This window comes from Hibiscus syriacus, unplaced genomic scaffold, assembly GCF_006381635.1.
Source record: "Hibiscus syriacus cultivar Baekdansim isolate YM2019G1 unplaced genomic scaffold, ASM638163v2 tig00112949_pilon, whole genome shotgun sequence".
NCBI classification, from domain to species: domain Eukaryota; kingdom Viridiplantae; phylum Streptophyta; class Magnoliopsida; order Malvales; family Malvaceae; genus Hibiscus; species Hibiscus syriacus.
Window position 1 is genome coordinate 145,938 of NW_024063423.1, and position 15,877 is coordinate 161,814.

A 15,877-nucleotide genomic window follows, 5' to 3' on the forward strand; every position below is an offset into this window, starting at 1 on the left:
TCATGCATGTACCTCTCTAATCATCTACGGTTAATAAATTTGGTTCATTCTTATACTTTTGGTGAAAAGCCGCGATCAATGAAGGACCAATCGTTGACTTGTGCTTGATGGAGTAAGAGAACGGGTTATTATGAGAAAACACAAAGAGGTTGGCTAGTTAGGAATAATCCAATTTTTTTCCTCATTTTTTGTTAGGGTATTTATAATTGTCTTTAATATGTGTGTCAGCCATAAGATTATTATGGCTTTTCGTATGTTGACAGTTTAGATAAATTTAGTAATCTAATTTTAGATTTCGTTCTGATGAATCATGTGTCTGTCAAATGTCTTGTCTATGTACCGTAGCTGACTTGAGAGTTTGTGCTTGAGGAACTCGAGTTTTTATGGGCTCCAACAAACAGAGAAATCTGTTTGAAGATCAATTACTGAAGAACTGTTGGAAGATTCGATGTGGTATGAAGATTGAGAAATTTTTAGAGAATATTTTCGGAGGTATAACAATTATGATAAAATAACGTAACTGGTCAACATGCTTCAACAAGTGTACAGTCAATAGTGCAATAATTTCAATTCTATACGATGGTATACACAATCTGCCTAAAGGGGAAGTTAGCAACAACATAGTATTTTAAGTTACAAATTTAGAGGGATATCTCTAATCTATACAGAGAATACACCATGAGTTCTTAAAGGGAATGACGAACTACTACTATTATTCCTATTGATGGGTAAATGAACATAAACCTCATCAACCTCCTGCTTGTATACTTCTGCCCTATCTCGATTGATCGCATAGAAGACGTCAAAGGTGTCGATCACGTCGTCCAATACATGGACAAAGTAATTCAGCACCATGATCAGCAGCACCCATGCAAGAGCAGCGACGATGCATGCATCGACCCCTAGATCACTAACACCCTGTACGATTACACATACCTGAATGTATGTCATCCTTGCAGATGTGCAGTATGCCTCACCAGTTATGGCTGCGAAGTTGATAGTGAACTTGTTAAGAAAGTCTACAGGCATTAACTAACACAACACCTTAGGACAAGATTTACTATCCCGGGAACATCTTGTCTTGCACTATCAACCGCAGCACGCACCATTCGAACAGCACGGTTGCAAATAAGTTCTTTACAAGAAAACATCACCATTCGAACATCAGGCGGGTACAATCAATAAAATAGTAACTAACTGAAAAATGTTCGGATTTCAGTGACCACCCTAAAGAATGCATGGGTCCATCTCTGCTGGCAAGAATGTAATCTTCGACAATTAACCAATACAATCGGTATTCGAACTTTAAGCATGCCTCCAAAGCATCCGACCAGAAACACACACAAAAACACAAAATTCCAGCTCTAACTTATTTCAGTTACCATCACTTTAAAGTAGAAACTGTTTATATTAATACATTAAGAAAACCAGAACAGAAGTTGCCTCAATGAACTTCTTATACGATCCTTGGGTTTCTTATCATCCTTGGAGAAGTACGATTGAACAATGGTCATAAACTTGAGATTATGAGTGTAAATGAGTAGAGCGTCCGATTAACTGTTCGTGAACCATTTGTATAACATTGGTTTATGTTCATTTATTAAATTAAATAAACGAGTACGAACAAAAATTTTGTGTTCAATTAATAAGCGTACGAACATGAATAATGGTGTATTTGGTTCGTTTATATTCACAAACAACCTCGTTTATTGAATCGTTTATAAGCTCGTTTACCAGGTTCTCCATTTCCTTTTAATTTTCACATTTTAAATATTGGTAAGGATAGTGGCTAAATTGAACATTGGGTAAACTTTAGAGTTTAAAATGTGAAGTTTAAGGAGCTAAAGAACTAATGACATAAGTTCACCATTTTTGAACATATAAATATGTACACTAATGTTAAACAATATTTGTGTATGCTAAACAAATATAATCAAGAACGTTAAACGAATATATTGACGAACAATGAATAAACGGACATGAACACCTTCAAAAATAATTATACTAACAAGAATAAAATATTAAAAATTTAAACGAACATGAACACAAATACCATCAACAAAGCTATCACCAAAAACAATCCTAAATTCATCGACAGTGCATCGGAAGCAACACTGATGATCCCCACGGTCAACTCGATTCGATGCCGATTAGCCACACTGACCCAAACAATAACCCCAACTATTAACAGAATAAAAACAAGCAACGGAATTCTGTAAACCAAGGGGAAAGCATCGTCACAAGCTGAACTCAGAGTACAAGGAACGAACCAATAAACATCAAAGAAGACCGGCATGAGTATAATGAAAGGAAGCAACGCATAAACGAGTTGCTTCGTGTAGTGTTTGAGCAATAAAAGCAAAAGAAAACAAATGGGTACGCTTGAAATCAAAGTTACAACAAGGGTCCAAATTGAAATTAACTACACTTTTTCTGCGAGCTATCAAATTCAAAATCTATCTACGATGTCGGTCCAAAAATGAGCAAAATATGGGCAAATGTTGCCATAATCCAAAATCCATAGCGATCAGCCCAACACGACCTATGATCCAAAGATATAATGAATTTATGATCTCAATTAGGCTTGTTATACCGGCTTTACATAGTCCGGTTAGATTGAGTTTTTGATCAATGTGATTTTGATTTGAGTATTATATAATTCTATTTATCATTCGATCAAATTCGAGTTTAAGTAGATTTTATTTGATAAAAACCTGACTAGATTTTTGCGACAAAAATCTAACTACTCTGATGCTATCAAGACGATTATGAACCTTACCCAGCTCCAGCTCAACAATTTGTCTGATGTCGGTAAAGCTTTTGGTCTCGTTTCCTGCCTCGCCTCCGATCGTTTGCCGACCTCCGTAATTCTCCTTACTTGCTCCATTGAAGGGTTGGTGGGTGACGGTACTCAATGGCTAGTCGTCAGGCGGAAAATTCAACCACTTCCTTATCGGCAGGTAGAAGAACTGTTCTGTTAAGCATTTTATTGAATACTTATGTTGCTACTGTGTACCAGTTTATTTGATTAAAATAATTGTTGTTTCACTATTGAGATCCGATTCCCTACAAAATGGGTCCTCTTCACTGTTTAAAATCTACTGGATTTTCCGCACAAGTTTTATCTTATCAGCAAAAGGGTAAGCTGCACGATTGCTGAGCTTTTATCTTATCAGCAATTGCGTTCAGTTACAGGGGTATGCTTTGGATATATATTGCTGGCAATTAGAACCAAGATAAGTCACCGTCGGATATCGGAAAAAACCTCAACGACGACTTACTGTTACCGTGGTTCGCCATTTTATACTGCCATCAGTGATTCTGGAAGACCATCGAGTGAACTGTTTGATTGGAATTATTAGGATGTTCTTCCAATTCTCCAATCGGAAGGCATCTCATTTGTTGTATTTTTTAAGGGCATTTCCACTTTACTCAAAGGTCCCATTAGTCATATTCTGTTTAGAATTTCAACCAACCATTTTTAATATATTTTCTTCACCACCATTGAGTATTGATTCCATTTTTCCACCGAACAAAGTGCAATAGGCTTCAATGCCAAAAGCGGAGCTCAAAGCTCGAGACGAGAGCCCTTCGCCACCCAATTTCCTCCGTTCACATTACATACAACAAGCTTTTAAGTAATTCCAAAACCCAAAAATGCTAACCCACAAATCACGCAATTTATCTACATATTTTTATATGCCGTCTATTTCATGATTTATGTTGGAGTTCGTAATTTCCTCTCTTAATAATATTGTTTTTTATATTTAAATCTAAATTCTTTCATCAAAAATAAAATCCAACTCGGTGCATTCGAATGAAGAACTAGAAAAACTCAAAATTTTAGGGGGAGGACACACCCTCTACTGTTATATTATACATCGAAACCCTAAGGGGCATAAAACGAAGATGGATCGAGACTACAAGTAGAATTTATGTCATGAAGCCAAAAGACAGACAGCAGTTAATAATGCCATTAGTGCATATTGTAGAATACGTGGAGCTGTTGTTGCTGCTGAATCTCCCATTGCCAACCCGGCTAACCATGACCCATCTGTCAACATTGCTTCACCGGACCCTCCTGGTTCAGTGTTTGAACCCGAACCGGTGTATCCATTTCCGGAGTACGTGTAACTTGAACTCGAATAACCCGAATCATAATATCCGTAACCGTTATCTGAATAAGTTATCGCGCGTTCTGACCCTGATCCTTGCGATGTTGAGCCTGTCATTGGGGTAGTTTCTGTAACTGGTGTAGATTTTTGACTGCAACATAATGCCAGTAACAATTAGTTAATTACTATTGCTGTAAATATACAATCTTTTGTAAGATTCATCGATCGGAGGATTAAATGATTCTCGTCGAATTAAATTTTTAAATGAAAATAACATTCGAATTAAACATGAAGTGGCATGATAGTGGATTATTACCTGGGAGAAGAGGGACAAAACGTCACCGTATAGTCAGCTCCGGTACAGGTGAAAGTGCTCGTGGCATCATCGTACGCATAGCTGTAAGATCTGGGACAAGCGGCCTTAAACATCTCAGAATAAATCGATGGCTTGCACGTGGCGGGTGTGCTGTACGCGCCGCTACAACAATATTCCGGGCTTCCAAACGCCTCGCACGCGCTCTTGCAAGCGTCACCGTCGCCGACTCGGAGTTCCGACGGGCATTGCCGGTTCAAGTCGGTCGTACACCCAGTAGAAGAACAAAGACCCGACCCGCCACTTCCTTCGACGATCATCGGCATATTGTAGCCGTCAACGAGGCTGACGTCGTAAAAATCTTGCCCTCCTGTACCGAGAGTGAACTCAGCCAGAGTTACGGGCGGAGCAGCGCCGAGTCCGTTGCATTCCACCTGACCCGACCCGCAGTCGCCTGTTACGCAGGTCCCGGAACCGGATCCGTCGAATTTACAGCCCGTTCGGCCCCAGAAACGACCCGACCAACCCGTCGGGCCTTGAAACGAACGGGACGAGTCTTTGGGAAGCTCGAAGCCGGTGCTGCCGAGTCCAGGACTCCCTGCATTTGCTAAAATCCCAGGCCAAACAGTGTAATCACATCGGTTGACAAACGTGAAAGAAGCACCATTAACACCTGATAAAAAAACACACAAAAAAGATTGGATTTTTAAGTTTAAAGAACAAATCTTTCTAAAATTGTAGAAGTGAGAGAAACCCAGAACAGATTGAGCTAGATTTTAACCTTTCGGGGTCACGAGCAAGACAATGAGAGCTAATGAGCTAATGAAGTGAAGATCCATGAGGTTTATAGTGCTTATTTTTTCCACCTTCCTCAGTTATCTAGCTGAAGCTTAAAAGATAGATAAATGGAGCTGTGTGAACGTCAAGTGTTGGTGTTATGGGTTCAGAAAACGGGCAAAGGTACAATAATGGCGGAACAGAAGACAATTCAGGGGAGGCTTTGCTGTGAGCCCATGACCCTGGCCCTCCCAGTGGTGAATCCGAGTGAAGAGAGTGAGTTAAATCGCCCAAAAACCGACAGAAGTGGAATAATGGGAGATAGGTGAGAGGTCACTGAGCTGGGGTCTAATCAGTGTCTGCTGATGCTGTAAATATAATACTACTCGCTGCTTCATTCCTATCTTTGATTTTTCTTGATTATTTAATTCTTTACTTTATAACCGGAAAAAAAACATTGTTTGATAGGAGTGGCAACTTGCAAAGCTGGAGATGGAAGTACCAAGCCATGCTTTGGGAAAATTAACATGAGGACCTTTGAAAAATCAAAACATTTTATTTTTCCCCTTTTAGGATATTGGAATTTCGTATTTGTTTCCCTAGAATTGTTAAACTTTTACATTAATATTTATTTTTATATATTTGTAAGTTAAATTAACTTCATACTTTTAACATCTAAATTATATATATAATTTAAATTATTATAAATATAAATATTAAATATGTGAATTTAAATTTATTTTTTGAAAAATACTACCTTCTCTTACATGATATTTTAGAAATTTTTAGACTCGTGCTTTCATTTATAAATAAAGATAAGAGAGACAGAAACATATGATTTTCAATTAATATAAGATATAATTTCTGCGTGTATACAATTTCTCGCAAACATTGAGCAAAGTGATGTTCTTTTGTAAGAACATGATACTGTTTTAAACATCATTGTCATCATTCATGAGGTTGGAAACCATAGGATTACAGGCAAAGCCGCCAAATTAATTGCATCTAATCCCTAAAACTAATTGGGTTGTTAATAATTCTGGTTTCCTCTTGTTCATGGATTCATCTGGTAAAAACAAGAGTGAAAAAGGGGGTATAAAGTGAACTTTTCAAAGAATATGTGAGAAGCAGGTAAGATTTGCAGGGACCAATTATGAATTTTCCCGACACATGGGGTCGATTTGTCCTACACGCATGTGGTGATACAGTTTAAACACTTATGCTTGAATTGATTGGATGGTCTTCAACTGAGTATTACAAGATGATGCTTGAAAATCCAACACGAATTTCTTTTTTGAACTTATAGATTTCTGAGTACCAGTTTAAGAAAAGTTATGAAGTTTAGGGGGCAATAGATATATTAAGCCTATCTAATTCTCCTAAATTCAATTCGGGTTACGGGTCCAGGAAGTAAACTCGGCCATTGAAGCCTCAAAAGAAAAAATAAATTGTCAAACGATTCGCGAACTCAGTCTATGGTTTTCGGGTTACCTTGGCCTGAACTCAACGACGGCATATTCTACAACGACGTCGTTCCGCATTCCGATTCCGGTCATTCCAAAACCTTATTTATGTGATAATTGTTGACTGAGTATTTTCATTTTCCTCCTTTTTTTATATATATATGTTTATTAGGCTTACTTTAGTAGAATTTTACTCAAGGAAGTACAAACATTCAGCTTCTTTACAAGGGTAATTGTTTTAATTCCTTGTGTAGGAACCTTCTTTTGGTTAGACCCCGGAATTAGGTTTCGACGTGAATGAATTGAGTTAGAGTCGTCACCGACCACTTTAAAACAAATTTAGGTGGATCGGACACTATCTTACCTGATATGCGTTGTACCAGAAACGTGTCGGGTTCGGGAGTCGGTTACGGTCAAGGAAGGATTAGCACCCTTTAACCGCCCTTTCGGTACAAATTAATTTTACGATTGTCTTTAATTGTGAAAATTGAAATTAAAATTTAAAAACCCGATTGAAATTATTTACATTCGGTTGAAATTACTACCGAAGAAAAAATAAACAAAATGATATTCTCAGGTATACTTCACTAGGGATTTACCGTGATGCTATTCAGTTTTCTACCATTTTGTGTTGATGGCATTATCAAGTCTAAATATTGGAAGCTTTCCGGGATTATTCTATGGGTTTTAGGACTTTACAGCATTCTTGGTCACAAAGAATTCAGGTTTGTCCTCCCTGTCCTTCCCATAAGTTTGATATTTGCCGGATACTCACTAGCTTCACTTGAAGATCGTAGTTCTCCAAATGTTGAAAGGAAAAGATCTTCATGCATTTGCAATAAATGGTCTTCCAGAAAGCATCTTGCCATCTTCTTCTTCTTGCAAGCAATATTCCAATGGCCCTGTATATGAGTTTGGTTCATCAGAGAGGAACCGAGGTTGCGATGAACTATCTATCTAAAGAAGCTGCAAATGAGAAGGTGAAAAGTATCCTTTTCCTAATGCCTTGCCATGCCACACCCTACTATTCCACTCTGCATTACAACCTGCCAATGCGTTTTCTAGACCCATGCAATCAAAAGGTTCCATGAACTATCATATACGATTCTTTATCTAAATTACTATCATATACGATCCTTTATCTAAATTAAGAGGGATAAACCGTCAAAAACTATCTCAACTTCATTTCTCGTGTCAACAAATGGTAAGGATTCATGGCTGTGGGCTTGAATCCCAGCAACCAACCTGAAGAAGTATAACTTTGTCCGACTTGGGCAAGACCATCTTGAACTCGAATCAAGATAAATAGAATAATTCTCAAGTTAGATTAAATTAGCCGAAAACCTAACATGTTCCATTCATAGATTTTTTTTAAACAACTTATAAAATATTACAGGTAATACTAAACAAAATATCAATAATACAAATATATCCAAAACGATAGAGTAATACATGTCACCAAATACAACTGAAAAACATATAGAGATATAAGTTCATACAAAATAAGAAATTGATTTCCCCTGATGTCAAATTTGCTAGCTTACAGTGTTTAACACATACATAACAAAATAATTCAAATAAGATAAAACAATTTATTAAATATATTTTAATAATATGCACACTATCCCCATCCAATCACCAAAATGTGTAGGTTCACCTGAACCGTACACCACCTATACACCAGTAAGGCTTAATCTTTGCACAAAGCAGAGGAGCCTAGGAAAACTGTAAGGTTTATCCTTGCACACAGTAAATGGACCTGGGAAACTGTAAGGTTTACCTTCGCATACAGTAAAGAGACTTGGTAATACTTCCTTTAATTGTACCCCCAATGACAAAAATAAACATGTATGCATTGGAGTAAAAACGATAATTAATCCATTAAATATGGAAATGTTTTATATTTAGAAATCATGTATAAAAATACTATAACTATAAACCATATAAAAAAATTATACGGTAAATTAGACATTAAATAAACCTTATTCAAAATACCAGATATTTCCTCAAAAAATATATTATATTCTCATAATATAAACCAATTCAGATATATAGTTTAAAAATGTAAGATAACACTGTCAGGAAGCACACCTGTAACAGTATGAGAAATCAGATAAGGAAGCCTACTAATGTGTCTGTCGATCACGCTTTGCTGCAGCGCTAGATCCTACGAATTGGAAAAATCCATATTGGAATCCTAATATAAATAATCTTAATCTTTATTTAAATAATATACGGAAACCTACGGGTAATTATTGTAGTACGCGATTCGGGTTGATCTGACGAACGGACAATTTCGGGCCTAAGTGATCCTCGCTTAGGTGAAACACGAGTACCTTTATAAAATATTTTATTGAATCAATTCCCTAACCAAATCTCAAATAAATAATTAAAATATTAAAATACTAAGCCTTTTGGGTTCACATGCTCGATTCAGGGATTTCGGGTCAAAATTTGACAAAACGGACTTCGGAATCAGATTCAGAACGTCGAAAAACATAAAGTATGACCTTACGAAATTCTGAATTCTTGGTCAAAATCAAAGTCAACGGGTTTGACTGACTATTAGGAGACTTTCAGATTCGAATTTGGTGAAACGGACCCCAAAAACAGATTCGGGATGTCAAAAAATGTCAGGATATGTATTTTCGGAAAAGATTAACGGCCGTTTAATAGTCGGTCAAAGTTCTAGTCAAAGGAGGTCAACAAACTGTCAACCATTTTACAGAAATAACATAATTTTTAAATTAATTTCTAAAATAGCATCGGTCAACGGTCGGGTCGGGTCAGAACCTTTAAAAACCGGTCAAACCGGTTATTTTTGTCTTCCTCACGTGTAGTGACGACGCGTGGGGGCACATGCGGCGTCTATAAGTGTCGGAAAATTTATAGAAAAATTTCAAAAAATTATTTTGAGCGATTTCGAGATACTTACAAAGCTCGGTTCAAAATTTTGAACGGCGGAGAGCTCGATTTCAACAAATCGAAAACTTTTACCGCTTCACCTCCCCACGCGCCGTCGTCGACGGAGACCAAGGATGACACCGGCGGACGCGGAACGGCACAAGGAACACGATGGTGCAGGAGGTGTCGTAAACGGAGCAACGATCGGCGATGAATTTAAGATTTTCTCGGCGATTGAGCTAAAAAAACGTCGAGACTTTGACTTGAAATTCACGGCGTTTGGCAGCATTTCACTTCAATTAATTTAAGATTTCATCGCTCGATGGTGAATACGATGGTGGTTTCAAAACGACGATCGGAATTCAGACGATACCGGAATTGGGTTTGGAAGGAGAGGTTGGTGGGGAGGAATTTTAGCAAATTATGCTTATGAATTCCCCCGCAAATCTGATTTAAAATATTTAATAGAGTGTCTGCCGACACTTTTTTGATTAAATTCAGGGCTTAGTCTCTGAATTTCCTTAAACTCTACAACAACCTACAAATTTTGAAAACTTTCAATTTAGTCTCCAATTTTTCATCAATTACACAATTAAATCCTTAAATTTCAATTAAATATTTTTTTTAAATTTCCAGGTTGTTACAATTCTCCCCCTCTACAAGAAATTTCGTCCTCGAAATTTACTTTATGAAAATAGATGAGGAAATTGAGCCTCCATTGACTCCAACGTCTCCCAAGTATCTTATGATGGGCTACGATAACTCCACTGAACTTTGACCATTAGAATACGCCTATTCCGAAGAACTCGCTCATCGCTCTCTAAAACCTGAATAAGCTCTTCCTCATATGACAAATCAGGTCTCAGCTCTACCTCGTCAACCTGAATAGGCTCTTCCTCATATGACAAATCAGGTCTCGCTCATCGCTCATCGCCTTTTCTATCGACACATTATCTGACCATTGGTGACCGATCAACGGGGTCGAAGGATGCTGTTTAAGGCTTAAAACCCAGAATTAATCAGCTTAGAGCAGAGCTTTTACAGGCTTTACTTGTAGTGGCATAGCATGCACCTAATTGGTAATCACTGATGGATTATGCATGCAATGTGGAAGCCACAGAAGTTTAAAGCTATATACCTGATGGCCACACTTTATGTGATGACACTGACACTCCCATCGGCGGTAGCCGTTTATTGGGCGTTCGGAGACACGCTTCTCGATCACTCAAATGCTTTCTCGCTTCTCCCGAGAAATCCCTTCAGAGACATGGCCGTCATTTTAATGCTCATCCACCAGGCATGCCCATGAATCCCTTCTATCATGTGTCACCACTCTGATCGGTCTGTTGGATCGTGTCGTGGACGTGTTTATGTCACGGTCCGGCGAATTAAATAGGATCATTACACTATATGGTTAATATGTTCATGTTTGTGATGTGTTGCAGTTTATAACGTTTGGATTTGCATGCACTCCACTGTACTTTGTATGGGAGAAAACAATTGGGATGCATGAGTGCAAGAGCTTATGCAAGAGAGCGGCAGCGAGGTTGCCGGTGGTGATTCCTTTTTGGTTTTTGGCCATCATTTTCCCGTTCTTCGGACCAATTAACTCCACTGTCGGATCCCTCCTTGTTAGCTTCACTGTCTACATCATCCCTGCACTTGCCCACATTTTAACCTTTAGATCAGCCACTGCCCGCGAGGTATTAAAACATCTCATGCCGGTCACGATCTGAGTCTTGTGAATGAAAAAACAGTACTAATTGGAACCCTTTGTGATATTGAGTCATTGATTTTATTTGGTTTTTGAACACGTTCCTAATGGTACCTGGTTCCCTATATCTTGGGGTACTATGCTGTGATGCAGAATGCGGTGGACCAACCGCCTAAGTACTTCGGAAGATGGGTGGGGACGTTCACGATAAACGTTTTCATCGTGGTGTGGGTCCTGATTGTCGGGTTCGGATTCGGTGGGTGGGCAAGCATGATCAATTTCGTAGACCAGATCGACACATTTGGACTGTTCACGAAGTGTTATCAATGTCCAGCACCAGCAGTGGCAGCTTCTTCACCACCATCGTCTCAAGGCCTCAAGGCCACCGCGGCTGCTCCTCTACACCACCACCCATTCAACCACACTCGTCACCCCTGATTTACGCCACAGCCGGATCGAATATGTCGTTTGTCACGGTTGCACGCTTTGGTTAATCTTTGTTACTTTAGGAGTGACAGAGAAGACTAAATTAGTTGGCTAGAGCAATTAAATTGCTGTAAACACACAATGCCATCCAATTTTAGTATTTCTCTGTCGTTTTTTTTCCTTCAAAATTTAGCTTAGGGAGTTTGTAATGCATTTCACAAGATAACCAAAAATGAAGTAACAAAGTTTGAATGCAAATGTGAACATCTTATATTATATTTTTAAAATCAAAACCGAATTGAATTGAATTTAAGATAAAATCATCTATACAGAATTAATTTAAGGACCAATTTTGAATAAAAATTATAGTGTAAGGATCTCCTAGTAATTAACTCGATTCAAAAAGTACAGGGAAAATGTACTTAGTCACTCACGGTTTTGTTTTGATTAATGAATTAAATTTTATTTTTAGAATCATATTTAATCTCATGTATTAGTTTTGTTTTGATTATCAGTTGTTAAAAATTAATGATGATGTTGTCGTGTTATTATAAGATATTGTCACATCCTCATTAAAAAAATAAAAGAATTATAACATTAATAATTCTATTTATTTTTTAATAATAGGCGACCAAAATAGAATAAAATACAATATTAGATATAATTTTAAAAAAATAGATGATCAAAGCGGAAATATAAGAATAGGTAAATGACTAAATAACGTAGTTTAACCAAAGGACTCTTTCCCGCTCAAAACGTCGACGCTCCATATCCATTTTTTTCACCTCATCCAAATCCAAGCCGTCCGATCATTTCCAGAGTAGCCATTGGTTTCATCCCTGAACCTGGCACGCTGTCACACACCATTTGTATTGCTCTTTACTATGTTCTGCAATATAAAACTCCACACCACTCTCTCTTTCTTTGGCATCATTCGTTTTGGCCTTCTGGGGTTAGTGTTTTTAGGGTCTGGGTTTTGGAAAAGAAGGGAGTTGGGGGAGAGTAGGATGATCGGGACGGTGAAGTGGTTCAATGATCAAAAGGGATTTGGGTTCATTACTCGTGAGGATGGTGGCGAAGATGTTTCTGTCCACCAGTCTTCGATACGTTCCGTTCCGAGGGTTTCCGTATCCTTGCCGATAGTGAGGAGGTCGAGTTCGGTATCGAGTCTTCTGAAGGTCGCACCAAGGCTGTTGACGTTACTGGCCCGAACGGCAATCCTGTTCGTGGCAACTCGATATCCGTATGCGGTGGCGTAGGTGAGTACAGGGGTGGAGGGTGTTTTAAGTGTGGTGAGGTGGGACATTTGGCAAGGGATTGTGGAGAAGGTGGCAGATATGTTGGTAGTTACGGTGGCTTGGCTTGTTACACCTGTGGTGTCTCCGGTCACTTTGCTCGGGATTGTCCGGACAGTAAGCGTGAGGTGAACAAGTTTTGAACTTGAATGTTTTCCTGCTAGTAGCTTTCTTTGTTGTTGTAAGATAAATCCTGTTGGTCAGTTAGCTGAGAACTTGATATATGTAATTTACTTGTTTTTAATAATAAAATAAGTCAAACAGGTCTACATCGAATCCTGCATTTGCGATTAGAACAAAATAAGTGAGAACGTCATATTTGTTTTGTAATATTCGATTTGAATTAATTGGTTATACTAAATAAATAATAAATTAAATTAAATTAAAATATTTGTTTTGTATTTACGATTGATGGTGATCTTTCAATAGTTTGATCCACTGTGGTTTATTTACCGATATAGTTAAATTTGTTCATATCTACGTTTTATACGAATTTTTTAGATGAACTATTTAACCTTTTTTTTCTAAATGATCAAATCTTAAGTGATTAGTTTTATGCATTAATTATAATAAGAATATGTCCTAATCATATTTTAATTATTGATTTAATTATTACTTCTTAATAAAATTATCAGCTTTTATTTACATAAAAAAATTGTACGTGAGTAATTGTTTAAAATCGACGCAGCGGCCGTTGTTGTATATTATTATGCTTTAAAATATTTATTGATGAATGTATATTATTGTTTGTGTTTATCTTGTTGTATTTTGTTAATAATCGGAAGGGAAAATTTATCAAGCAAGATGATGTTGACGGAGATGAAAGAAGAGATTGTAAATTTGCACGGATGAAGAGAGTAGTTTACAAGAAAACGTGATCAACATAACCCTTCAACCCTGGCGTGTGTGAGGCCGACGCAAGGATCGACGAAATCCTCGTCGATGAAATCTGTAGAGAAAACCTGCAACCGATCGGCGCAACCCTTTGCAAAACACTGAGTAATGAACAGCCTAGCATATCCATGTATCCGTGTAGTCACCGGTCTAACGCATACTACGGGGTTATCCGGCTGCGGTGTCACCGTGTTCTCCACCCTGTAAAAGAATTTCCTCGACGTAACCGGCTGTTGCTCGCTCAAATGCTTCAAATTGCTATCGAACTTGGTCGACGGCAAGTCCGTGTCGATCCAATTGTCCTTCAGATGAGTAGCGTTCCAGAACGCTGACCCTGGGTCCGGACGAGGAGCCTTTCTTGGTTTCCACACACAGATAATCCTCTTCGGTAGCAATTCAGCAATCGTTTTCTCGAACACATGATCATCCTGGTGAATCAAGAACTCGCCGAGATTTTCCTGCAGGTACTGTTCGAAATCCGGCGGATCCTGGTGCCCGAACTCGGTCCTGATCTCGAGGATTATAATCTCGGACTCTGTCTCGGACAAGAACTTCTTGATGTCGTTGATGACAACATCGACGTTGTACGTCGTTAGGATCCCATGGCAGACGAGACGGTTCTCGTTAACGCGAATGTCCAACACCCTGTTCCCCATAACAAGCTGTTGGTAAATAGACAAGGATTGGCATTGCGCGAAAGGTCGCGTGATGAACGGAATCCCGATCTTGTTGGTGGCGGAATCGTGCGTTCCCGGCCATACAATCTTGTTTACATGAACTTTCTCCGGACCAAGACCAGCCATCCAATTCTTCCTATCGGTTGGACAATACTCGCTTCCGGGGAACGTCTGGCCGTAAGTAGCGTGAAGCTCGCAAAGGGTCTTCTTCTCCGTCTTGATTACCTTTCTCCTTTGCACTTGTTTATACAACATAGACCCCATTTGTTATCAATAAATCAAACAAAGAAAGAAGAAGGAAGAAGAAGAAGAAGAAGAAGAAGGAAGCTTCTTCTTCTTCTGTTTCGACCTGTGACTTAAAAGGGTTCCTTTATGGGGTTGAATATATAGCATTGTAACGTCTCAATAATTCGTTTATGCTCTACGTGACAGAATCAAACTTGGTCTAGTCGGGTTTGATTTAATTATTTGATTTGGTTTTCTTAATTGATTTTTAATCGATTACATCCCTGCTATTCCTACAAGTGTGTGGTTCTCCAACATTGTATACAACTCTGGTTGGGTTTCGGACTTCTTTTTGTTAAATCCATGAGTTAAATGTGGGTTCCGTTGGACAAAAAGGTGCACTTGGCGATACAAAATTCCAATTCCTTTTGTCTATCATTTACGTTGGAAAGGGTGTTTTTAAGAGAGCGTAATTGAGGGACTGAAACCATAATCTAACCTTGTTAATGCTTTCACATTACACAAAATTCTTGCTAAGCTTAAGCTTTAATGCAATTTACTCCTCAATGATCAATGATTAGCTACAAAAAGATAGATTTTACTAAAATCCAAATGATGATCAATGGAGCTCCAAGAATTAGGGACCCGATGGGTAATTATATAGCTTAATTGAATAACGTGGAGCACATAATTAATGGATACCCAGTGGCCTATCATCTGTAAATTTTAAATTCGAAGATTTACTTGGATGCATTTTTTGTAGGGGTTTAATTGAAGTCTAAAATTTTTAATTTAGTCCAAAATGGTAAACTTGATAACTTAAACAAATATACTATCAAATCAAGTTTATCATAATGTAGCATGTCTGAGTTCTCAAATATATAAGGTCTTAAATTAACGACAGTGACGGTACACATCATTAAACTATGATTTTATTTTATCCTAATCAACAGGTTAAAGTCCAACTCAGACGACCGTCAATATTTTAACGGAAAATGACGAGTTTGAAACATATGAATAGTCGAGTGATAATTTTGCAACTTTTAATAGCCGGGGACTCAACAAAACAACATC

The 15,877-nt window shown here is 38.1% G+C and overlaps 3 protein-coding genes and 2 pseudogenes across 3 annotated transcripts; 2 read left to right on the top strand and 3 right to left on the bottom strand.

Annotated features, from left to right (window-relative positions):
* Positions 1-620: 620 nt before the first annotated feature.
* LOC120184796 lies at positions 621-1,157 on the bottom strand (annotated as a pseudogene).
* Positions 1,158-3,824: 2,667 nt separating this feature from the next.
* Positions 3,825-5,549, bottom strand: LOC120184787 (thaumatin-like protein 1). Its single transcript, XM_039189166.1, has 3 exons — positions 5,210-5,549; positions 4,432-5,101; positions 3,825-4,266 (listed from the first exon to the last, which is right to left on the bottom strand). Exons 1-3 carry the CDS (start codon positions 5,265-5,267, stop codon positions 3,939-3,941), a joined length of 1,056 nt encoding a protein of 351 aa, XP_039045097.1. The 5' UTR covers positions 5,268-5,549; the 3' UTR covers positions 3,825-3,938.
* A 5,128-nt stretch (positions 5,550-10,677) lies between these two features.
* LOC120184797 (auxin transporter-like protein 5) lies at positions 10,678-11,812 on the top strand. The gene is made up of 3 exons (XM_039189173.1): positions 10,678-10,869; positions 10,991-11,275; positions 11,440-11,812. The coding sequence occupies exons 1-3, from the start codon at positions 10,678-10,680 to the stop codon at positions 11,722-11,724; spliced, it is 762 nt and encodes a 253-aa protein (XP_039045104.1). The 3' UTR covers positions 11,725-11,812.
* Positions 11,813-12,596: 784 nt separating this feature from the next.
* Positions 12,597-13,150, top strand: LOC120184798 (annotated as a pseudogene).
* A 720-nt stretch (positions 13,151-13,870) lies between these two features.
* On the bottom strand, positions 13,871-14,857 carry LOC120184818 (PI-PLC X-box domain-containing protein DDB_G0293730-like). Its single transcript, XM_039189200.1, has one exon. It carries the CDS (start codon positions 14,840-14,842, stop codon positions 13,886-13,888), a length of 957 nt encoding a protein of 318 aa, XP_039045131.1. The 5' UTR covers positions 14,843-14,857; the 3' UTR covers positions 13,871-13,885.
* Between the last annotated feature and the right edge of the window lie 1,020 nt (positions 14,858-15,877).